The 24,299-nt window shown below is 34.1% G+C and overlaps 5 protein-coding genes across 9 annotated transcripts; 2 read left to right on the top strand and 3 right to left on the bottom strand.

The window, feature by feature from the left end:
• Positions 1-214: 214 nt before the first annotated feature.
• Positions 215-3,283, top strand: LOC107482726 (glycosyltransferase BC10). The gene is made up of 2 exons (XM_052260391.1): positions 215-1,115; positions 2,340-3,283. Exons 1-2 carry the CDS (start codon positions 519-521, stop codon positions 2,979-2,981), a joined length of 1,239 nt encoding a protein of 412 aa, XP_052116351.1. The 5' UTR covers positions 215-518; the 3' UTR covers positions 2,982-3,283.
• Positions 3,284-3,530: 247 nt separating this feature from the next.
• Positions 3,531-8,704, bottom strand: LOC107482729 (uncharacterized). 4 transcript variants are annotated; one of them, XM_052260392.1, is made up of 14 exons: positions 8,502-8,703; positions 7,533-7,652; positions 7,260-7,319; positions 7,027-7,128; positions 6,541-6,624; positions 6,344-6,462; positions 6,148-6,249; positions 5,877-5,993; positions 5,360-5,425; positions 5,185-5,251; positions 4,468-4,521; positions 4,259-4,375; positions 4,131-4,169; positions 3,531-4,039 (listed from the first exon to the last, which is right to left on the bottom strand). In XM_052260392.1, exons 1-14 carry the CDS (start codon positions 8,523-8,525, stop codon positions 3,920-3,922), a joined length of 1,191 nt encoding a protein of 396 aa, XP_052116352.1. In that variant the 5' UTR covers positions 8,526-8,703; the 3' UTR covers positions 3,531-3,919. The 4 variants fall into 4 exon arrangements, with proteins under 4 accessions (XP_052116352.1, XP_015958772.1, XP_052116354.1 ...); XM_016103286.3 differs by having other exon boundaries at positions 4,286-4,375; positions 8,502-8,702; XM_052260395.1 differs by having other exon boundaries at positions 3,929-4,039; positions 4,264-4,375.
• A 1,857-nt stretch (positions 8,705-10,561) lies between these two features.
• On the top strand, positions 10,562-14,294 carry LOC107482727 (protein FAR1-RELATED SEQUENCE 11). Of its 2 annotated transcripts, none has more exons than XM_016103283.3 (4): positions 10,562-10,736; positions 11,247-12,258; positions 12,724-13,167; positions 13,290-14,294. In XM_016103283.3, exons 2-4 carry the CDS (start codon positions 11,281-11,283, stop codon positions 13,905-13,907), a joined length of 2,040 nt encoding a protein of 679 aa, XP_015958769.1. In that variant the 5' UTR covers positions 10,562-10,736; positions 11,247-11,280; the 3' UTR covers positions 13,908-14,294. The 2 variants fall into 2 exon arrangements, with proteins under 2 accessions (XP_015958769.1, XP_015958770.1); XM_016103284.3 differs by having other exon boundaries at positions 10,562-10,759.
• Positions 14,295-14,397: 103 nt separating this feature from the next.
• Positions 14,398-16,177, bottom strand: LOC107482730 (mitogen-activated protein kinase kinase kinase 17-like). The gene has a single exon (XM_016103287.3). The coding sequence runs from the start codon at positions 15,680-15,682 to the stop codon at positions 14,630-14,632; it is 1,053 nt and encodes a 350-aa protein (XP_015958773.1). The 5' UTR covers positions 15,683-16,177; the 3' UTR covers positions 14,398-14,629.
• A 3,072-nt stretch (positions 16,178-19,249) lies between these two features.
• Positions 19,250-22,347, bottom strand: LOC107482728 (uncharacterized). Its single transcript, XM_016103285.3, has 2 exons — positions 22,194-22,347; positions 19,250-21,065 (listed from the first exon to the last, which is right to left on the bottom strand). Exon 2 carries the CDS (start codon positions 20,768-20,770, stop codon positions 19,571-19,573), a length of 1,200 nt encoding a protein of 399 aa, XP_015958771.1. The 5' UTR covers positions 20,771-21,065; positions 22,194-22,347; the 3' UTR covers positions 19,250-19,570.
• Positions 22,348-24,299: the final 1,952 nt, after the last annotated feature.

Raw genomic sequence — 24,299 nt, 5'->3', positions numbered from 1 at the left:
TTTTTGTTAGGTATTAAAATATGATAGACTCAAATAAACATAAAAGATTGACATTTAAGATTTAAAAAAATTAAAAAACTGAAAAATATTTTTAATTTTTAAAAAATTTAAATATATCCAAATAAAAAAATCAAACGCTTACTGTGCTTTTCTCTAAAATTAAAAATAAAAGTCCAACCATCCAATAATAATTGGAACGCAAGCGTGGGCTGTGTCTGTGTTCGTGTGCGTGAGAGAGAGAGAAGAGGGTTCGAAGAGAAGAAGAGGACAAGATCCGATGGAAAGACAAGAGAAGACAACATCATGGTCATGGTCGTCTTCGTCAACCGCACCATGTTCCACCAATTCCTGATCTCTTTCTTTTCCCGTCTCCATCATCAACAACCCCACTCACCACCACCAATCTTCCAATCCAATCCATTGATTTGCCTCTCTTCTCTTCCAGATCCAATTTCCTCCGTCTCTTCAAATTCTTAATCGCAACATCAATTTTGAAAATACTAAAAAAATAGAAGGATATGGGAAGAACTCGAGGAGGAGAGGGAAGGGATGATTCAAGCGCAGTTGGGGAAAAAGAGAAGCACACTTGTTTGCTTCGAATGGCTCAAATGCTTTCATATTTGATGGTTTTTGCAGCTGGTCTCATGATTGGCCTAACCACATGTTCCCAAATCAATGGAATCTTTGTTTCACAGAGACAACAATACTCTTCAATTAACCGCGGACTGCCGCGCCCCCAACCCAGTAATTGCAGCCTCAACCAACCGCCGCGGATTCTGCTTCCGCCGCGGCCTCCTCTTGATCCCCAGGATCAGTTCCAGTGCATGGATATTGACAACTTCCTGCATCCAACCAATCTCATCCATTCCATGTCGGATAATGAGCTCTTCTGGAGGGCTTCCTTGCTTCCCAAGAAAGAAGAGTACCCTTATAAGAGGAAGCCCAAAGTGGCTTTCATGTTCTTGACCAGGGGACCATTGCCTATGTTGCCACTCTGGGAGAGGTTCTTTCTTGGACATTCCAATTTCTTCAATATTTATATCCATGCTCCTCCCGGATATCACCTCCAGGTCTCCAATTATTCGGCTTTTTACGGCCGCCAGATTCCGAGCAAGGTATCAAACTAGATACTGTTTTTTTTCAGTCATAGATTTGTAGGAAGATAGTTGATAGTATGCTTCACTAGCATCCTTTTAGTAAAAGTAAAAGACATGAAAGGCCACTAGGTTTTGCATGTTATTTGGAGATGAATTTTTAGCAGATTGATAATCAGATCCACTCTTAATGCATAGAGATTATTCATGGTAGAAGGAAATTAGAATTGAAAGATGGGAGTATTCTTTAACTACGTCCGGGAACAGGTCGGGATAGGATGTTAAAGGAATTCCTACAATCTGGCAGACTTTTGAGCTAACTTCTTGTTACAGAGCACAGGGTGTTGAACATAGCAAGGATGATCATAAAGATAATCAATCATCTTGGATAATCATTAGATTATTTGGGTTCTATATTTACAGGGTCCAATATTTGTAGATTCTATTCTTGTGACTTGCTTGGCTGCAGTTCATAGATACATTGGTTATTTCTTATTGAACGAAGTCCTAGGTATCATCGGCTACCCTAGCAACGGATGGTATTTCATGCATAGTTTCGTGCAATTATATTATCTCGGTGGAGATCATCAAACAGCGAGCTCTTCTTACCTGCAATTAAGAAATCACACGACCAGAATTTGTTTGGTCATAAGAACAACTATAGACATACATGCTTAGCAATGTCTCGAGTCTTGACTCGGGAATGTAATCATATAAGAACATGACTTCCTAGTATATTGCACTCGCTCTTTATCGAAGATAACAGTTGCAGCCTACAGAGGACAAGGGACATGAGTTGAAATAGTGAGTAACTGAGGAGGAAGAGGAATGGGGTGAACTGATTTTTTTGGATAGAAGTTATGGCTTCTAATTAATTTGTAGCATGAGATGTGGAAGTGGACAAGGGGTATGTGATGTTTGAACAATTTGTGGATACTAGAGCCTAGCGGGGAAACTACAAGGGGTTTGGATTTCCTTTCAGAATGCCAATCAGCATATATGATTCTCTAAAATTGCAATCATGATATTTTTAAAGCTATAAGCAGATTCATTGGCCTGATCATGTCAATATTTAGTTTCCTAGCTTGATGTAATGTGCATATGCAGTGATGTCACAGTAGTAGGTACCAGTAACATGCATAATCATGTATATATTTGTGTCAAGGACTGCAGCTAATTGTCCTTATTGAACATATTTTTTCTTATATGCCAAATTTTGATAGATTCTTATGATTTCTTGTTCAGGAAGTTTCATGGGGAACAGTAACCCTTGCTGATGCTGAGAGGCGCCTTTTGGCGAATGCACTGCTCGACTTTTCAAATGAGCGGTTTGTTCTTCTTTCGGAGAGTTGCATCCCGGTCTACAACTTCCCTACTGTGTACAGATACCTCATTGATTCCTTCCACAGCTTTGTTGAGTCATATGACGATCCTTCCCGTTACGGGCGTGGACGCTACAGCCGGAGTATGCTTCCTGATATTCAGCTTAGACACTGGCGGAAAGGGTCTCAGTGGTTCGAGCTTAACCGTGTTCTGGCTGTTTATATAGTGTCCGATACCCGATACTATACCCTCTTCCGCAAATACTGTAAACCTGCATGCTACCCAGATGAGCATTACATTCAAACTTTCCTTAACATGTTCCATGGCAATCTTAATTCTAACAGAACAGTGACATGGGTTGATTGGTCTCTGGGGGGACCCCATCCAGCAACCTATAGTAGAGCCAATATAACTGTAAACTTTCTTCAAGCTATAAGGAACAATGGAACGCTTTGTCGATATAATTCCGACATGACTTCTGTTTGTTTCCTCTTCGCTCGCAAGTTTGATCACACTGCACTGGAGCCCTTGCTTGGCCTTTCTTCACAAGTCATGAACTTTTGATTCTTTGCACATTCATTCATTTCTCTGATATTTCTAGGTTCTAATTTGGTAGGGAACTTGCAACTTTGGCACTGAATCGTTTTGCATTGGTCTAGCTGTACAGGTATTGTTAGAGAGAATTTTGTGTCCCCTACCACAGTATATTAAGCCAATAGGGAGAGATTTGGTTAGTATGCATCGGGTTTTAGGTTCAACTTTTATTGTTATTTATGTAACCAAAAGAGAAACAGAAACATTGTTGCAAAAACAGGACATTGTTCCTTCAAAGAAGGACATCCGGTAATACACAACTTCTTTGGTAATGTCTTCTGTCTCAGTTCTTGATTTTCATGTCAGCTAAAATAATATAAGCCAGCTGTAGTAATTTTACATTTACAATTCTGGGAAATAAATAAACTACATTACATTCTAAACTGTAAAAGAATGCCATTTAAAAAAAAAATACTAATTACTTTTGAGTTACTTGTCATGAACAATAATAGTACAGTGCAAGGCTTGTGTTATTTTAATTAGTTGAAGATTTAGTTGGTTACAAAGAATAAGGGTATCTTTTATGCCCAAAACAACAGAATTTTACTTTGATAATTCCTTTAGTCCAAACCATGAAACCTATTTACATTAATTAGCATTCACAGGAAAAAATCTACAACTTCACACTTCTGTGACTGTTATCAAATAAAAGTAATGAACACCCCTATACCTCCCTATGTACACCATAATACAACAGAATGATGGAAAAATTACCCTTCAATAATGGCAAACAGGCAATGTCTCTATGAACTCTCTTCTCTCAGATTCCACACTTGACAGCAAATCAAATGCTCCATCCAAGACTTGAAAACCAAAATCGGATGCAAAGTAACTTATCTCGTTGACTCTGAACGATAACCGAAAATGCACACTGTATTTGGATTTTGATCAACCAAAGCCTCAGTATATTAATGGCTAGTCTGGTTTGCCTGTGGTTTATATGGATCAAGCCAACATTTATCCTTCTCTGCTGCATCTTTCCATCTTTTCTCAAAAACTTGCATTTCAATATATGATTGCATCCTAACCTGCATATAGTAGATTGTTTTGTAACATTAAAGGGCTGCAATTGGGTTAAAGGTGTATAAAAATCTAGGTTACACTCATAAACCTACTTACTTTAGCTCTATCACTCTCTCTATGGGAGTCTGATGGCACCTGCAAACAGAAGGACATTCCCTTACTAAAATTTATCGAAATGTGCTCGAACTTAAAAAGCAGGGCGCTAACCGTTATCCTTAAGTTACCCTACTTATGAAATTGAAACCACTTGCCTCATTGCCATTTGGGCCACCAAGAGTAGGCAAACCCAAATGAACTATGTACTCGGAATCGACCACACCAACGTTTCTCATTCGATCACCCTGAAACATTGTTAAGAAGAGAATAACTGGCATGCCAGAAGAATTTTGTATGGAATGAATATGCATTTGCTACTGCTGTCGAAGCAAGTTACCTGGGCGCAATAGCCAAGCTGCCTGTCCAGGCCCCAGGCATGGATTAAGTCATTCTGTAGAGTGTAAAACAAGGATATGATTGTATACATAAACGCGGATGGCTACAAAGGACTAAACCAGGTGTAATTGAAAGGTTGAACATGCACTAATATAAGAGGACAGCAGTAGTTCACAAACCAAATGAGAATTTAATTGCATAATGAAATAGACCCTTTAGTAGAACACAGTACCAATAAGACTGAGAAGAACATCAAATCAAATGTAGCACATGGACATGAATATATGATCAAGATCATATCCAAGAGGATTTGGCAACATTTTGGTCCTTGAAGGAATATTTCAAGGGACAAAATACTGTCTCAGGTTTCAATATCCCTGGGGTGGTCCCTCAGATCCTCACAAGGAGGACAAATTAGTCATCGTGTATAAAAACATTCTAACAGTACGGACCGCCGGGGACCAAAATGGCATACAAATTTCACCTTCAAAAAAGCTTTTCAATTGATTTAATCCACCATAGACAAAGATTCTTTGGTCAATACAGAATTTTAACATCCTTACCTGAGTCATTTGACTAGGTATAAACTTAGACAATTAAACCATAACAAATTGGAAACGGAAATCTTTGATATCATGTCATAATGTTCTCAGGCAGAGATAATTTATCATAATATTCAGAACATGGGACAGAAAAATGGCCATTCTTATACACACACCTGGATCAAGTGCCATACACATTGCCAAGATTTTCTAGAGAACACTGGTGCCATCATTTCCACCCAACTGCAAAACAGTTTCTTCCCTTTTATATAGCGGCAAAAATGATCCAAGTAAGTTTAGAAACGAAGTTAAGAGAGAGCAACACATGATATCAGGTTTATAGCTGTTTACCCTATGCAAGGAGGAGCAATGCTATGGTCATCACACCTTCCACTACCTTTTAACTTATAGTACCTTCTGCACAAAGATAATACCAAAAGCAGTTGCTTAAGATAAAATAATTATTTAAAAAAAAAATCAAGGGTGTGATCTAACAGCAATCTTGGTAATAATGCATTACATAAGCAGGGACGTACAACTTCAGGAGATATATTATTTAAGGACAATGTTAATCTTTAGAATGTGTTCCACAGGTGTGTAGCAGACAAGTATCGTTCATATAATACGACAAGAAGGTAACTTTCTTGTGTTGTCAAGTTTTTCGCATTAGCACAGTTAACAGAGATGCTGTATCTGCGGGTGTGATTGTGCACATATAGTTTGAGACATAACCAGCAAAACAACAAGGAAGTGTGTAACATTGTAGTTGATTAATAAATTGTGTTAGTTATAATGTAATAACAGTGTAGGCCAAGCAATAGAGCAATGTTTGTTGCAACTTGAAAGAGGTGAGGAAAATAAGGTTAACCTGTGAACTTTTGATCCGGCTCTATGAACTGTCAGCGGATGATGAACTTCTGATTTATTAGGATCCAAAGCAGGTTGCGATATCTCTAGCCCCTCTTCCTTAACAATAGATAAATATCTAGTACATAATCAACAAGCCAAAATGTAAGGGATAAAACTAAACCATTAAAAGAAATAAGAATTTGCTACTTTTCATCTAATTTTGTCCTACTATTCTTGTGAAGTGTGTTGTGAGTGTGAGGAAGTTTCGAAGACAAGCAAAGGTAGCTTACCTTTTTGGGTCAAAATTTTCAACAAGAAGGTCCTCATCCCAAAGAAATATATAATTGTATTCAGCAACTATGTCTGGATGCAAAAACCGTTTCGCAAACCACCTGTGCCATCATAATGCACTATTTGTTCAATATCAAACATGCATTCATCCCCATGCAGTACAATTTGGGAAACAAATTCAAGAGTTAGTTATACCATTTTGTTTGATTGATAGCAGACACATGTATGGCGCGATTACTCCAAGCTAAATTCTTCCATCCATCCACAAATCCATCATAGTGAAAAAGCATCACAACAAAATCACTTGAAGGGAACTACCAAGCAATGTGAGTCAGCAAATGTAATATGAACATTATATCAGAACCATATTGTATAAGTAAAGCAACTATCACCTTTTCAACAATTTTATTAACAATTTCTTTCTGCTTAACTCCTACTGCAATAGCCAATAAGCTCAATGGGTGCTTTGAACTTATCTGAAAAAAAAAAATGCAAACAACCACTAAAAAGAACCGTTCAAGAGAAATAGAATACAAAAGTAAAACTAATTTATAACCATTTTTTAGTACTGAATTATGAGAAAATCAATTTATGTGTAGATATTAACATAAAATTAATTTATATTTGGATGTATTAACTCAAAGCAATTTGAAAGTGGTAAAGTCTGCTTATAATCAACAGATTCCAAAATTTGTTCATGTTATAAGCTACTATCCGACTTAATTATTTTTCTTGATAATCCATATACTTTTTTCTAATCAATCTCAAAAACTTATTTAAGAATAGCTTTTATTCCCCCCCCCCGAAATCTGGATTTAGATTATAATAATATGTTGTTAACCAAAACACACACTTATTATTGGAAGCTTAAGACTAACATTATTCTTTCCAGAGTCCCATAGCGGCCGCATTTCTAAGTTAGATGTTTTAGCAACAACTCCTTCAGGCAACGCGTCGCTTCCAGAAGGCCAGCATTGTCTCTAAGGAAACAAACACAGGAATAGAATTAGAGGTAGCTCAAGTATTTAACAAGTTACATGTAAAGAAGCCCCCTCACCCCAGAAAAAACCAACAACCACCACCAGAATTTCCACACAAAGACAAGACAAACCTTGCATGCATGCGATTTTACGAGTGGCATTTTATAAATTAGTCCCCATCGTGCTAATCTCTGCATGTGTAATGCCCAAAAGTATGTGAGATTCATTGTTTTGAAAATATTTAGCATTAATGAAAACTCAACACATAATTAAGGAAAATCCATAAACTCAACACATAAATATTTTTGTTTACAGTTTACTTTTATACTTTTTTAGCTACATATACTTTCTGTCTAGCAATTCAGATTTCAGGGTTAGAGTTCGGAATAGAAATTCGTACTTACTTGTTTATACTCCTTCGTGGTGAACGCATTGCCAACTAAGTAAGCACCACAAACCAATGATATCACAATGAGGAAACTCCAAAGGAACATCCTATTCTTTGGATCAGACAGGACAAAGCCCTGACAAAGATGAGCATACTAACATGAGAAATTGCTATAGTTCAATAAACTAAATATAATCTCTTAGAAAGTTAATCTTAAGGGTGTGTGTGGTTGGAGGAATTATAAATAATTCCTAGGAATTTTAATATGGGAATATCATATTCCCATGTTTGGTTCAAAGTTTGAAAAGCTATTCTTAAGCAAGTTTGATTCTAGGGAATCAAAATACCATCATTTCAATTCCCATCTTCCCCTTGGGTATCTTTGATTCCCATGGGAATGGAATGTTTGTAACAAAGTAATACTTGAACCACACACACCCTAAGAGTATTCTGTTGTACTCAAATCATAACTCACCCAGAAAAGCAAAGCAATGATATAATTTATATGAATATGATTAGGGGGAAAAATTTTAAAAAGTATCTACTAACAAGTCAAACAAAGTATAGAGGAATGAGAATAACTTGTACTACATATCTAACAAGTTACAAAAAGTGAGAAGAATAAGGTTTCCTCTTTCCTCTGGTAATCATAAAGTAGTAAACTTTTGGATTTATACAAACACTGGAATTATTACAACACATCATCCAAAATTTTAAGCAGAGTAAAGCATAAGCATAACTGGGTTGAACATCAATTGATACAGAGCTTCAACACTAAAAAGAAGTCAAAGTTGAATAATCAAACTACATAGATACAGAGAGCAAATGCAACTCGAAACTAAACCCAACATGCTGATTTCAAAATTCAAATACATTACTTTATTAGTATTTCTAAAATGAACAGCAGGGTATCTAAAATGAACAGCAACAGCGATGAATAAGAACACGATAATCCAGAGAGAGAAAAGCCGAGTGAGAAGCTTACCGGTGCAGAAGTGAAAGGCTTCATCTTTTTTGAGATTGAAAGAAGAAAGAGGAGTACATAAATAGAGGGATCAATTGAGATGAAAAGGAGAAAACTTTTGGTGGGTTTCTAATTGAGAATCACCGAAAAGCAAAGGAAAGAAAGGAATAAATAGTTGGAGAAGAAGAGAAAGAAAGGGAGGAACCGAATACTATGAAAAAAATACTAACTTCATTATTCGAACACAAAGGGACAAGACAAAAAAGAGAAGAGAATAGAGACAAGACTTTAGTCAACGTGTTCTTGTTAAACGACGTCGTATTCAGGCACCAAACCAAACAGGGTACCAAGTTACCAACTTCCAATTTTCTTTCATAATTTCATTACTTTTATTATTTTATTTTCATGACATTCTAACACAAGAAACATTAAAAATAATAAATAGAAAATTAAAACAAAAACCAATTAGGTTTTTATGTGACTCGTTTACTTGTGTTTTTAAAGATAAAATAAGTATTTGTTTTCTTTTTTTTTTAATCAATTGTTTGTAGTTTTAAAAAAACACAAGTAAAGAATAAACAGTTTTTATGTTATTTTCTAGAACTTGCTTTTAAGTTGAAAAGACAAAATAATAAGTTTACAATTTTTTTATTTTATTGGATTAAAAGTTAAATTAGTTATTGAAAGATGAGATATTTTTTAAATTCGTCTCTGAAAGATTCTATCAATTAAATTGGTCTTTCAAAAATTTATAATTAATCATATTTTTTTTTCAGTTACTCAATCACGCAACTACTCAAATGAAGATGACAAAAACATCTTTTTATGAAGATGCTTTATTTAAAAGTTTGACTTATTTATTTAACCATATTTTAAACAAAGACAACACTTTTATAAATATCAAAATCTAACCCTACAATCCATCATCCAATGGTCAAAAAAAAATATTTTCACATGAAGACAATTATAAAGTCTTCATTGTAGTATCTACCACTCAATTAACCATTTTCGTCAACGTGAAATGTTAATTGATAGTAATATATGACACAAAATATGTCTAATTGGGCTGACCAAATATGTTTTAAAAATCTATCAATTTAGTTACTAAATTATATTGGGAATAGAATTTATATAATCGAAGAAAAGAACTAAATTAATGATTTTTTATAAATATATTTGATCAATATTTAATTAGATATGTCAAATATTATGTTATTGTCAATTAATAAAAATTTTTAATAGAATAATTAAATGACCAATATAATTAATTTTTAACCTTTGATGAACCAAATCGATTAAAAAATCTTTTAAAAATTATTTTATTTTTTAAAAACTAATTTCACTATAAATCTTTAATTTATAAGATTTTCGTATATGTACATATACATATTATTATTAAAAAGATAATATACTATATTTGATTAAAAAATTATCTAATTATTTTTTTTATCCCAAGAAATAAACATATAATAAAATATTTTTTTAAATAATAAGATGTATAAAATAAATTTTTTCTTGTTACTATATTTGTAATTTTTTTTTCTTGAATACTGTATTTATATATTTATTATATTTAAATAATAATTATTTTTCATTCTAAAACAACAATTTTATAAATATATTTTTTATTTTTATTTTTTTACTTGTAATTTTGAAAAGATTTTTTTTTCAACTCCAGACAAATGAGCCCATATTATGTGTGCTTTAGAAAACTATCATCATGTATTTAAATAATTATAATCGAATTAATATTTATATGTATAACAATTAGTTTTTTTCAAAAATTAATTTTAATATTTAAAAAATTAGTGCAAATAATGAACTATAAATTCATAAAGATGGGTCTATATTTTTTTTATTTTAACTTTTTTTATAATATTTTTTTATTTATAAAATAGTGTCAAAACTATTTTGAACTTTTATATTGAATTAATAAAAAGTCACCAAAATTAAAAAATATAATAAAACTATAAAAACGGATAAATAATTAAAAAAACTTATCAATGGAAAAAAACTAATATAGAATCTGTGAAAAAATATAAAATAATAATTATTTCACAAAAAAAATAAAAAAGAAAAAATCGAGGCTACTTCATTGAACATCACCACCCCCATCCAACACACGGTCTCTTTCTGGCTCTCTGCTCCCGTTTCGGTACCACGACGGCGTGGCCATCCAACTCCGGCGGCGACAGAGCATGCAGCGGTGCACTCCCATTTTCATTTGGTGACCAGCTTCAGCAACCTTCTTCTCCGGTCAGCCCCAAACCGAGATTTCAGTTTTGTTTCGAAACCCTTTGTTTACGTCATAATTGGATTTTGGTGCTGGTTCTCGTACATGTAGTTTTTTCATACTTTAATTCCATTTACTCACCAATTCTGTAGAATTTTAACGCTACCGTGCAATGTGACAGTGCGATGTTTCCCCAATTTTCTAGCTTCCTTCTTATTTTCCTGATTACCTTCACATCTGAATATTGATCGTTTATAAATTTGTTTACTTTTTTGTTTTCTGTAATTAGTTATGCACAGTGTTTTCAGGTTCTCTGTTCCTTTGATGAAGAAATTTTGACTTTTATGTTATTTATTTGTCTCACTACTGTTATTTTTCTTGCGTTATTATGGAGCTCATATTATTATTTTCTACTATTTAGATGAGAAGTGATGATATTATTGCTTTGTTGCTTGTTTTATATCTGTACTTTTTTTGTTTGTGGCAACTGATTATTTGTCACTTTGTTTTCTCACTAAAATATTTGGGCATAGGATATCTTTAAGTTAGTCACTGGAAAATTATAGTATGTCTGAAGAGGCTGGATCCATGTTGGTTGCTTATGATGATCCCTCGGACCAGCGGTCACTATCTTTGGATGATACAAGTAGCACAGAGGAGTCACCTGGCGAAACCAGGCTCTCCTTGGAAACGGCTAATGATGCCATTCCGTATATCGGTCAAAGGTTTGCTACTCATGATGCTGCTTATGAATACTATAGTGAGTTTGCAAAGAGGTGTGGATTTTCAATTCGACGTCACCGTACAGAGGGAAAAGATGGTGTTGGTAAAGGACTTACTAGACGTTATTTTGTTTGTCATCGCGCCGGGAACACTCCTGTCAAGACATCAACAGAAAGTAAACCTCAACGAAATAGAAAGTCTTCTCGATGTGGATGCCAAGCTTACATGAGGATAAGCAAGACAACTGAATTTGGATCCCCAGAATGGCGGGTGACTGGTTTTGCCAACCACCATAATCATGAACTCTTAGAGCCAAACCAAGTTCGATTTCTTCCTGCATATAGAACTATTTCAGATGCTGACAAAAACCGAATCCTTATGTTTGCCAAAACAGGGATATCTGTTCACCAAATGATGAGGCTTATGGAACTTGAGAAGTGTGTGGAACCTGGATATTTGCCTTTTACGGAAAAGGATGTGCGTAATTTACTCCAGTCATTTAGAAAATTGGATCCTGAAGAGGAAAGCTTAGATTTACTGAGAATGTGCCGGACTATAAAGGAGAAAGATCCTAATTTTAAATTTGAGTTTACACTCGATACAAATAACCGTTTGGAAAATATTGCTTGGTCATATGCCTCATCAATCCAGTTGTATGATATTTTTGGTGATGCCGTGGTTTTTGACACAACACACCGCCTAACTGCATTTGACATGCCACTTGGTATATGGGTTGGAATGAATAATTATGGAATGCCTTGCTTTTTTGGCTGTGTGGTTCTACGAGATGAAACCATGAGATCATTTTCCTGGGCACTTAAGGTAGTATATAATGCAGAATTTAGTGTTGTTAACATCATTTAGTTTTTATTCAATTTACGTTGTGGCATGCTAGTTTATTAAAATGCTTTGTGGTTTAATGAATATAAACGAATGCTAGGGGAAGATATCTTGTTACTAAGATTTTGTGTAGTCAACTAGTCATAAACAATAATCAGTTGCTAGTCTAAATAATTTGCAAACAGTTAAGTGAACTGTTTTTAAATTACTGCAATTGCAAAGAGTTCCTTAATAACTTGCTACCCTTTGGTAAATGTGTTTAAGCACCTTATGCTAGTGTTCTCTGTCCTTCCTATTTTTTGAAAATGGATGTGTTATTTTATCTGTGGATGCGAATTTCTTTCTTATTCCTTTCTCCAACCTGAGTGGTCTGTTAATTCATAAAAAGTTCTTTGGCTCTTTAATTTACATATATTTTTTCCTTCCTTTTTCAAATCACCTTGAAAGGCTTTCTTAGGGTTTATGAATGGAAAGGCTCCGCAGACGATATTAACTGACCAAAATATATGTCTCAAAGACGCAATATCTACAGAACTACCAACAACAAAACATGCCTTCTGCATATGGATGATAGTGGCAAAGTTTCCATCTTGGTTTAATGCTGTTCTTGGGGATCGCTACAATGAGTGGAAGGCTGAATTTTATAGACTCTATAATCTTGAATCCGTTGAGGATTTTGAATTAGGCTGGAGGGAAATGGTTTGTTGTTATGGACTGCATTCCAATCGGCACATGGTCAATTTATATAGCTCTCGCTCACTTTGGGCATTGCCATTTTTGAGAAGTCATTTTCTTGCAGGAATGACTACAACTGGTCAATCAAAGTCAATTAATGCGTTCATTCAACGGTTTCTGAGTGCACAAACCCGACTTGCACATTTTGTTGAACAGGTACTATCTATCTTGGCTGAGATATTGTTATATTGATTTTGATGAGTATTCACTCTGAAAGTTTTAACGTATTCTTTAGAAAGAGAAAAAGCTTAATTTTGATTTATGCTTGCATATTTCAGGTAGCTGTCGCCGTTGATTTTAAAGATCAAACTGGAGAACAACAAACCATGCAGCAGAATCTCCAAAATATTTGCCTCAAAACTGGAGCTCCTATGGAGTCACATGCCGCTACAGTCCTCACTCCTTTTGCCTTTTCAAAGCTTCAAGAGCAACTTGTGTTGGCTGCACACTATGCTTCTTTTCCAATTGAAGACGGTTTTCTTGTGAGGCACCACACAAAAGCTGAGGGAGGTCGGAAAGTTTATTGGTCTCCTCAGGAAGGAATTATAAGTTGCAGCTGCCATCAATTTGAATTCTCTGGAATTCTCTGTAGGCATTCTCTTAGAGTTCTTTCAACAGGAAATTGCTTTCAAATCCCAGATAGATATCTTCCCATCCGTTGGCGTCGAATCAGCATACCCTCCTCTAAACTTGCTCAGAGTGCACCAAATGATCATACTGAAAGGGTTCAGTTTTTACAAAATATAGTGTCGTCTCTGATTACAGAATCTGCAAAGTCTAAGGAACGGTTAGATATTGCTACAGAACAAGTTTCCATCCTTCTGTCTCGCATTAGAGAGCAACCAATTTCATTACATGGTGCCAGAGATTTCTCTTCTATCAATAGAAATCTTTGACTCTGGTTGAACTGTCAATCTGGTTCAATTATGGGAGGTATACAGAAATTATTGATGAGAACACAAAATTACTTGATAGTGTCATGGCAGTTAAGGTAGTTGAAACTTGAAACTATAAGAAGGCAGAAGGTTGTAACGTAACATGAAATTCTTCTTTAGAAACATTTCTGTAGAGTAAAAATGCTAAATTCTTCTAATGACAAGGCTTCTGTTGAGTACAAATGTATATAGATTTGAGAAAATTTGTTTGTATGCATCTTTGTATTATGGCACTCTAGTAACCATAGCTAAGTTTTTAGTGAAAAAACGGTGTTTGTAATGTAAGAAGAACCCTCTCAATGGTCAATGCAAAGCATAGATCTATGAAATGCATCATTTATTAACGAAGTTAAGGTGGCGATTGTGGTTCACCACACACCCCTTATCATCTGATGGATAGGATATGAGGGTGTATTAATGTTTATCTAACTGTGATGCATTGTGAGGTATTTTCAAAACTCCATTATCCTTTACATTTTGGAATCTTGTATTATTTACTTAAGAATCCTATTCCTTTTATTAGAAAGTTTTTACACATAATACCAAAAACCATGTGAAGTGTAGAGGAAAAGAATGCATCAACACCTTGACAACCTATTTTGCTCCTACTCCAAAGCTGTACATTTGAATCCTGTATCTACATTCAACACATTCTCTGTTTACTTTTCCCTTGATTCTCAAGGTTATCCTGACCTAACAGTAATCCAACTCCCAGACGACCATAGGGCAATGTCTTCTGGTTGGCATGCTTTGCTTCCTACTGCTCGATCATGGCACGCGAACGGGTTTCTAAAAGAGAGCTTATCATGTTCCCGAGAGCTTTCTAACTCATCATCTAAATCACAAGTAGCCTCAAAACCATGAACCTCCAAAACACTTGTTGGTGAAGATACACACTGTTTTTGTTGAGAAGATCTTCTTGAACTCCTTGACAGAAATGGATGGTGAAGCAAGTCCTGAGCAGTACACCTCTTTTTGGGGTCTCTCTCCAAGCACCTGGTCAAGAAATCCAAACCCTCCTTGGAGAAATGAGCTGGAAGTTGAGGTATCTCGTCACCATTGGCGATCCTCAGCACAGAAGCCATTGGATTCGACACTTCGCCGGCCCAAGGATACCTTCCAGTGGCCATTTCAATAACAGTGCATCCCAAAGACCATATATCAGCAGAAACATCCAACTGCTCATTCCTCAATACTTCAGGGGCCATCCATAGAGGAGTCCCTCCTAAACGCGCGGCGGCCTTCAAGTCCTTCACCCTTTTGGCACATCCAAAGTCTGCCAATTTGATGTTCCCGGATGAACCTAAAAGCACATTCTTACACTTAAGATCACAATGCACAATTCCATGCTGGTGAAGATGCTGTAAACCATGAAGTATTTCTCTAGTATACAACCGGACAACATCTTCATCCAATGATCCACCAAACTTTTGAGCCACATCTGCCAAGCTACCTCCAGCCATGTACTCCATGAAGACATTGAGATTACCTTGGTCCTCCTCTTTCCCCAGATATTGAACAATATATGGTGATGAACTTAAACTCTCTAGGATTTTCACCTCATTACTCAAAGCCTCACAACCAGCCCCTATATGTGCTGATTTCACCACAAAAAGCCCTCCGGTGGATTTGTTCATGGCCAAATTGACTGTACCGAAAGATCCGGTTCCGACCAATTTACCCTTCACCCAATCATTTGGTTTAGGCAACACAGATTGGCAATTTGAACAAGCCATTCTTTCCTCCAATTATCAACAAAGACACCAAAATATGGAAAATTTGGTTTCAAAAGATTCATACACACAACTGGATAAAAGAGAAAAACAGGTTGACCATTAACTAATGAACTCTTTCCTTAAACTGAATTAGAAACAAACAACTCGTAACATCAAATGGGTATGAACAAAAAACGATTTTTCTTTGACCCAAAGAAAAAAGGTTGAATCTTGAATCCAGCCAAAGCTATAAGAAATTAAAGGCCGAATTAGATTCCTTAATGAAGAGGTAAATAGAGCGGTTTCCCAACAATCGGAAAACCGCTCTATGAACGGAAACCCCTTGTTGCTACTCAAACGTTCTTTTTTGTTGTTTCAGGTTTTTTGGTTAAAGTTGAAGAAGGCGAACTAACCAACCACGCTGAAGGGAAATGTCAAGTTATAAAGAAACAATGGGGTTTCTATTTTGCTGCATTCCGTTTCTAGCCATCCTTAATTGTTGGAACTCCATTTTTATCGGTTTCTTTCAGCATTGTGAGATAATATAGGGATATGGATATATAGTACTACTATATAAAGTAATTATGTTATATTTCCAATAATTTTTTTTTTTTTTGTGTTTTGTTGAAACTTGAAAATGAATCTACTTTCTGGAGGTGGTGGTGTTGATGAATATTGTAGATTATGGCTAATCCTCATTTGTTATATGATTGAAAAAAAAATTGACAGTAGAAGTATAGTTGTCAGAATCGAACCGGTTATTGGATTATTGGGTTATTAGTTGAACCGATTAATTTGGTCCTATGTAAATAAAAAAATAAAAATAATAAAAAATTTAAATTTAAAATTCAAAATACATATTTTCACTAATATTTTAAAAATATCTAACTATTTTAAAATAATATAGAACAGAAACAATAAGTATTTTTGTTAATTTTACTCTATTTTATTAAAAAATAATATTAATAGATATTATATAATTATGAACAAATAAATTAATAAGAAGTATAAATGTATAATAGCTTAGTGGCTAGGAAAGACATCTTTTTCATTAAGGATAGGGTTCGAAACCACCTTAGGCATTTTGAAAAAATTTTAACTTTTAAACAGATTGGTCGGATCGGTCTCACCGAATTTAACCGGTTTTTACAGATTCATTCCGAGTTTGATCGATTTGTATTGGTTCTCTACTTTGTTCGGTTCAAGCAACTAATTGAATTGGTATATGATTGGTATTTCGATCGAACCATCTGATCCGGTCCGGTTTTAATAACTATGAATAGAAGTGAAAAAAGAAAATTTTTTATGTTAATAACTATGAATAGAAGTAAAAAAAGAAATTTTTTATATTTAAATATGTTTATAGATTATTTTTTCATAGAATGAAAAAAAAGATAGTTATTTAGATATAATAAAAGTATAAAACAGGGTTGCTTTACATCCAAGTATTTTTTTATCCAAGTTCATTCAAGTTGGTTCAACACCAACAAAAACCACTCTCATTAAAAAAGTGTGATTACACGCACATCTTCTCCTTCTTCTCACGCTCATTTACACATGGAACTTCTTCTTCTTCTCACGCTCGTTTACGCACGGAGCGTCTTCTTCATCTTCGCCTTTTTCTTCGCGTTCCTCCTCCTCCTCCTCTTTGCGTTCCTTCTTCTTCACGTGTTTTCTCCTTATCGTCATTCTTTTGTTGTTGTTGCTGTTGTAATTTTTTTTTCTTTTCCTCCTTCTCTCCCTGTGAAGAAGCAGTAGAAGGTGAGGAGGAGGAGTTTTGAACTGTACTGAACAGAATTGAACCAAAATTATATTTAAAATGAACTGAAATTATATTCAAAATGAACCAAAAATAAAATCCAGGATATAAACTCATTTCAAACCAAGCACAGACTAAATGCACCTTATTTAAATCCAGAATGAATCGAAATTACTTAATGATTGTGACATACAAACTTAATTCGAAAATAAGCACACAAACAAAATTGAATCATGAACAAAAACACATCCAAATTCATCAAGTGATTTTGCAACATTATGAGTTTCTTCTTCTTTATTTGATTAGATGAACAAAACAAGAAAAGAAGAACATGATGAAAAATTTTGAGGAATTTTTTCTTCTTGTTTCTTCTTTTTTGTTTGATTTTTCTTCTCTTTTTCTTTATTTTATTTCTCTCAAGGTAGTGAAACAAGAAGAATTATAATAAAATAATTCATTCATAAATGAACAAAAATTATATTTAGAATGAATCGAAATTATATTCAGAATAAACCTAAAATTAAATTCATAATGTAAACTCGTTTCAAAATGAAGTACAGATCAAATGCACCTTATTTAAATCCAGAATGAACCGAAATTAATTAATGATTGCGACACACAAACTTTATTCGAAAACAAGTAGACAAACAAAATTAAATCATGAACAAAAACACATCCAAATTCATCAAGTGATTTTGCAGCGTTATGTGTTTCTTCTTATTTGTTTGATTAGATGAACAAAACAAGAAAAAGAAGAACATGTCGAAAAGTTGAGGAAATTTTTTTTCTTATTTTTTCTTTTTTGTTTGATTTTTCTTCTTTTTTTCTTGGTTTTATTCCTCTCAAGATAGTGAAACAAGAAAAATTATAACAAAATAATTCACTTCAGAAATGAACCAAAATTATATTTTGAATGTAAACTCGTTTCAAAACAAGCATAGACCAAGTGCACCTTATTTAAATCTAGGATGAACTGAAATTATTTAATGATTGCCCGCAAAGGTGACGACGGTAACAAAAGTGAAAAATAATAAAAAAAGAAGAAGAAGAAGACTTAGCATCAGGGGTGAAGAAGGAGAAGAAGAAGAAGAAAAAGTGTGGAGAAGAAAACTAAAAAAAGAATCGCATGACTCTAAATTACTTGGATAAACTTGGATGCTAAAATTGTTTGGATGTGAAGAATAATTCATAATAAAAATACTCATAAATATAAAGGATATTTTGTTAATTAAATGTATCTTAATTTTGAATTCTCTTTTTTCTATAATTTCGAATCATTTACTTAATAAAAACAACAGATATTTTAAAATTAATTTGCTAACAAAATTAATAAGATAAAAGATATATAACATCAGTCAATTTTCAACCTCATTTTTACCCCCAAAAAAGGAAACATTCCTCGTCCCGAAAAAAAAAATAAAAAAAAAAGATACGTTCAATACCAACTACAATCACTCAATTTCATAGCCAACGGCTTCTATGAGTTTGCCATGAATTCACTCACTTTAAAGTTTAAACGACAAAAGCTCACTTTCCCGTGAACATTACCTCCCTTTATTTTTTGCATTACCGAAACTACCACATTTCGACGACTGGATGCAAAGCTTTGATCTAGTACACTGCCTTCGGATAATCATCCCCACCAAGTGGATTAGACAGTCGTCAATTAACAGTAAGAAAATTCTTGAATTCTTCGAATTCTCCCAAAAACCCAGCTACTTTTCTATATAACTTGTTAAATTATTACAAATTAAAAATGAATGATTGTATGCATTTTTTGTTTAATCATTTGAAACAAATGTGCTACAATATACTTTTACAAGAAAGCGTAGGCCAACTAGAACATATATGCTTTTACAAATGTTATGACCTTATGCAAGAGTATTCCAACATCTCTAGACTCTAGTACAGAATTTAGAAACTGGACCCTCAAAGAAAAAGTTGTCGTGATGGTACAGGAAAATTAAAAAAAAAAAAAGTACTCACAAATTCCACGGCAAAACATTATATCTAGAATTAGCAAACAGAACAGAAGTTTAAAAAGAAAAGGTAAAAAGAAAACATTATTGAAGCTAAACCCTTTACAATCAGTTTACTTTTCCACAAAATTGATATTTCACCCAAAGATAAAATCAATTTCTAGCCAGCCTCTAAGACCCAATAACCTGTGCTGGGGATCGCATGGGCCAACCAAGAAGAGGCGGCGATCCAGGAGGGGTTGCACTCCGGCTGGGAGAGAAGAGGCTTAGTTCTACAAATGTCCCTGTTGAAGCAACATCCTTTTCTAATGTCCGAAATGAAATTGATCCCCGCTTGGTTGAAGCATCAGAATACCTACCAGGGCTAGACCGAGAATTTTCTTCAACAACATCTTCCAGATGACTCTGGTTAGCAATAAGAGACATGGTATCATTATTATCAACATTAGTCCTCCTAGCTTCCAAGTCTTGTAGATTCCCCAGCGCTAAACAATCTGCAATTGGACGGTACACAAGCGTGCACATACACAACCCAGCACAACATACAAGTGCAAGAAAAGCCAAGAAAACAAAGGCTTCAAACTTCATATGCTCAGGTTCGGACAAAACAGATAAACCAAGAAAAAGAACCCTCAAAGGAAGGAAACCTGAAACTGAGAGTAGCAACGTATACACCCTCTTCTGCAAACCCTTATTAATTACTAATTTCAAAATCCGACTACCAAGCCAAAAAAGGTAGGAAGTCAGGATAACGGCAAAAAGGCCAAGGAGAATAGTACTGAGTAAAGGGTAAGTACAGAGAGTATCATTATCCCTTGCCATTGACGATGAATCAAAAGCTGTAGTTGTAAAATAATGAGGTAATTTCTTTCCAGAACCATTATTCTTGTTTAACTGAGGTCCAACCAGAATAACAAAAAGCTGAAGAACAAACATTGGGAAGCAGTAAAGAAGAATATATCCAGCTGTCTTCGCATTCCACTTTCTGCTCATAATCCCAGTTTCTAGTTTCTGTAACGGTGCTCGGAGGAGAAACACAAGTGTGAGGAAGAGGCATGGTTCCGCAAACCCCAAATTTGATACAATGTAGCATTTGCAGACAGTTTCCTTCCATTTTAAGTGAAGGACACGTCTTAACAAGGTTAACCGAATAATCTCACCAAGGCCCCACCAGATTGCAAATAGGATGAATGTGATTCTGATTATCCAAGGACCACTAAAATAATTGAGCTGAAAAAACCCCTGTTGACGAATACGAGAACGGAAGTAAATTGAGTACGCAATGCACATCAAACCAAGAAGAATTAAGATGGCTACTAGACAAATTGTCACCACACCGAATGCATCGGCAGCAATACTCGTCAGGTGCATTACCCGAAATACAGATTCCACGCATGCTCTCTGACAGCATGGATACAAGAAATCCTCTATTGCCGGTGCCTTCTTCCCAGAACTAAATTATAATTTGCTGAGAACCTAATATTAATATCAGATTGCTGAGTCCCACAATTCAAGTACGCATAGTCACCCAGGGTAGACGACTCCACAGCAATCCAGCTCATTCATGTAGCTAGTGTTCCATACCCTTGAAACTGCAACAACAATATGCGTAATGCATCAACCTCAGAACATATGTGCTCTAAGATTGATTATCCAATTCAAGCACCTATAAAAGAGGGTTAAAAAATTAATTAGTAATGCGAGTTAAATACTTCAATTGCCAAATAAAAAGAAAATTTGATCATACTCGTGAGATTGAAATAGATTCAAAGACAAAGGAAAGACTTTTAAATCGTCAAAAAGCTTAATCGTGAGTTAATAATTGCACACATGTCAATCGATAGCTGTGGGGGGAACAAAATTGAAAATTAAAAACATGAGATCGCCATCAATGAGCGACAAAGGCATTAAGTTCCGACAAAAGCAGTTCCGTTCGACACGCGTAAAAAGGGTTGGTAAAACTACTTATAATAATCACATAAAGAACTATTATTGCATTAGAAACCGTCAAATTGTTCCGTGCCTATAATACACTGGGTTGATAATACAGAATGCCTAAGACCAGCATCGATTGGTCCCCGGAAAAACTTCAAACCAAAGGCCCATGACTCATCCTCTTACATCAGGGAATCTAGACCAAATAGATGTTCCAACAAACGGGCGTATAAGTGCAGACTACTAAATGCACTTGTCCACAGAGAATTAACTTCAAAACAGTAACGAGGTCCTGTTGAAGTTTGAGAATAGGTTCCTTGTTTTCTGGTATCTTCGAATCAATTATTCAACGGCACAAGTACAATATATCACCGTTGTGCTAGTTAAAAGGATCTCTGAAAACTACTGCTAATAAGGTCATAGCATAAATTTCAGAAACATAGCAATAAATGAACACTCGCTGATAAAACTTGAGAGAGAAATCAAAATTAAGATAGCAAGTATGCAGAAAGCAACTATTGATAATGCAAGTTAACTTATTGATAAGCAAACCATTCATTCACAGTTAAAAAAAATGTAAACAAAATCAGAAGCCAGCCAGGTTTTCGGAGAGCAACCAAAACCAAACCAAATAAAATATCATAACAGGACAAACGATACAACAAATCAAAATTAGAATCAAAATCAAAACCTATGCTTAATCTTCAGAACACAAAATGCAGGGTAAATTAGTAGACAAAATTGAAGATTACAGAGGAGATCACAGAGAGAACGGAATATGCAGTAAAAAAAAGAGAGAAAGAAAAGAAAAGCGGAACAATGAAGCGGAGAAAGAAAGAGTAATCAAGAGAGAGCTTACAGAGCAGAGAATGTTGATCCGACACCGAACGGGGAAGACAATCGAAGATGGATCAGCGAAACAAGGAGAGAGAGAGAAAGAAGAAACCCTAAATCTAAATTGCAATGGAGGAAGAAACGAGAGAGAGAGAGAGAGAGAGTGCAGGGAAGGGAAGGGAAGAGAGGAATAGGTGGTCAGGTGAGTGGGACTTTGTTGGTGACAGGCTGTCTCCAGCTGTCTACTCCGAACCTCCCGCTTCGTGGATAAAAGCCACCTGCTTCGGAAATAATTCGAACCTACGTGGCACTACAGTGGCGGCGTCTACACTTCCTTCCCCCTTTGCTTTTTCTATATTTTTGTTACTCTAACTTCTAATAAGAGCAAATGGCCGGAATTCATTATCTTTATTTTTCATTTTTCAAGAAAGTCCTCGCCTCTATTAAAAATGGCGCTTTATCTATTTTTTTTAGAAAGAAAGGAATTTTAGCAAATTATTTTTCCGTACATTGAATTCAATAGGGTGTTAATGGCCCAGTCCAATCCGAAGATTCGATCCGGTCCCAAATTTTTTAGAAACTAATTTGATATGATTTTATTGAATTTAAGATTAGATAAGGATTTCAAAAATAGACTCAGTTATTATATAAGATTGGGTTCGAACCATAGTTCAGGTCATCTGAATTCATCCCGATAGCCCAATTATTATACACAATTAATATTTTGTATTATTAGTGATGGATGATTGGTATTTTTATGTAAAATTTAAGTATTGTAAACTTTAATATATATTTTTTGGTATTAGTTATTATAAAACTATAAGTTAATGTTTTATATTTAAAATGTATAAGACTTTAGACTAATGCATAATATTGTGTTATTTGTATTGATTTAAATATTTGGTGTTATTAGACAATATTAGTATTAATTGTGGTTATGCTTTAATTTTAGGAAATGATTGGTTCTTGTTATATTTTTCTAAGTGAATTTTACCATGTCAAATAATAGTTGGAGCCTTGAAAATTTGGATATTTTCACATACTAACTTACAAGAAGGTAATGTTAACGACCCGATTTTTATCCGGTATAATCGTGACCCAAAAGTGTGTAGGTTTCATCGGGTTTATGGTCGGATTCGGGTCTAACAAATGTGTCCGGTATATATTTCGGGTCATGTTTGTATAACATCAAATCCGGGTTCATCCGACCCATTAATACCCCCTAGAATTCAAGCTAATTTTAAGTAGGTGAAAATTCAGGTGTAAACGACTTTACGTGAAGTTGATAGTTGAGAGCCGTCAGATAATTTGACTTATTTGACTAAATTTTCATCTAACAATTCTCACCTATCAACTTCACGTGAAATTCATTACACCTGAATTTTTACATATAAAAAAACTTGACTTAGTTCACATAAAAGAAACTAAAAAATTGTTGAGTGACAATAAATTTATAATTATTAGATTATTAATAAAAACAAATATTCTTATTAATTTATATTTTTATTTATTAAATATGTACAAAAATAATAAATATGATATTAGTCAAAATAATAAATATTTTTTACTTTAAATAAGAATGTATATGTTATGGTAAAGAGAAAAAATAATGAAAAGATAAAAAAAAATTTAATAAATAGTTAGATATTTATTTAAAAAATTTATTATTTTAATTTTATTAACTTTTAACGTTTGATGATACATTTCCTTTTATTATTTTTACACAAAAAAATTTTCATCATAAAATTGGTCAAATCAAAATAATAAATGATTATATATACGATATTAATATTTTTTTTTTACCATGACATTCTGCATTGGGGTCCAGTAAATTTTTCCATCCAAACTTTATTTAATAAGAATAAAGATGGAATGTATATGTAAATAAATATCCTACGTGTCAATAAAATTAGTCAAATATATAGAATATATAATAAAATATAAAAACATATTACAATCAATTAAAAAATATTAGCACATTATCAAAATTTATTATTTTAATTATTATTTAGTTATTTATTTAATTTTTTAATTTAATAATTCAATCATATATTTTATCTCATATTTTAAATATTAATGATTAATTAATAATAAATAATAATAAATTCTAATAATTTTTTAGCATTTTTTT

This window comes from Arachis duranensis, chromosome 4 (assembly GCF_000817695.3).
Source record: "Arachis duranensis cultivar V14167 chromosome 4, aradu.V14167.gnm2.J7QH, whole genome shotgun sequence".
Lineage (NCBI taxonomy): Eukaryota > Viridiplantae > Streptophyta > Magnoliopsida > Fabales > Fabaceae > Arachis > Arachis duranensis.
Note: the sequence above shows the minus strand (reverse complement) of the source record. Positions and strands in the feature narration are given on the sequence as shown.

Bases quoted from the DNA above. Each gene is read 5' to 3' on its own strand.
- LOC107482726 (XM_052260391.1), top strand. From the start codon at position 519: ATGGGAAGAACTCGAGGAGGAGAGGGAAGGGATGATTCAAGCGCAGTT. The intron at 1,116-2,339 runs GTATCAAACTAG...TTTCTTGTTCAG, and splicing joins GCCGCCAGATTCCGAGCAAG to GAAGTTTCATGGGGAACAGT.
- LOC107482729 (XM_052260392.1), bottom strand. From the start codon at position 8,525: ATGAAGCCTTTCACTTCTGCACCG. The intron at 5,994-6,147 runs GTAAGCTACCTT...ATTATGTACTAG, and splicing joins GAAAATTTTGACCCAAAAAG to ATATTTATCTATTGTTAAGG. The intron at 5,252-5,359 runs GTAAACAGCTAT...ACTGTTTTGCAG, and splicing joins ATTGCTCCTCCTTGCATAGG to TTGGGTGGAAATGATGGCAC.
- LOC107482727 (XM_016103283.3), top strand. From the start codon at position 11,281: ATGTCTGAAGAGGCTGGATCCATGTTGGTTGCTTATGATGATCCCTCG. The intron at 12,259-12,723 runs GTAGTATATAAT...TCACCTTGAAAG, and splicing joins CATTTTCCTGGGCACTTAAG to GCTTTCTTAGGGTTTATGAA. The intron at 13,168-13,289 runs GTACTATCTATC...TGCATATTTCAG, and splicing joins TTGCACATTTTGTTGAACAG to GTAGCTGTCGCCGTTGATTT.
- LOC107482730 (XM_016103287.3), bottom strand. From the start codon at position 15,682: ATGGCTTGTTCAAATTGCCAATCTGTGTTGCCTAAACCAAATGATTGG.
- LOC107482728 (XM_016103285.3), bottom strand. From the start codon at position 20,770: ATGCACCTGACGAGTATTGCTGCCGATGCATTCGGTGTGGTGACAATT.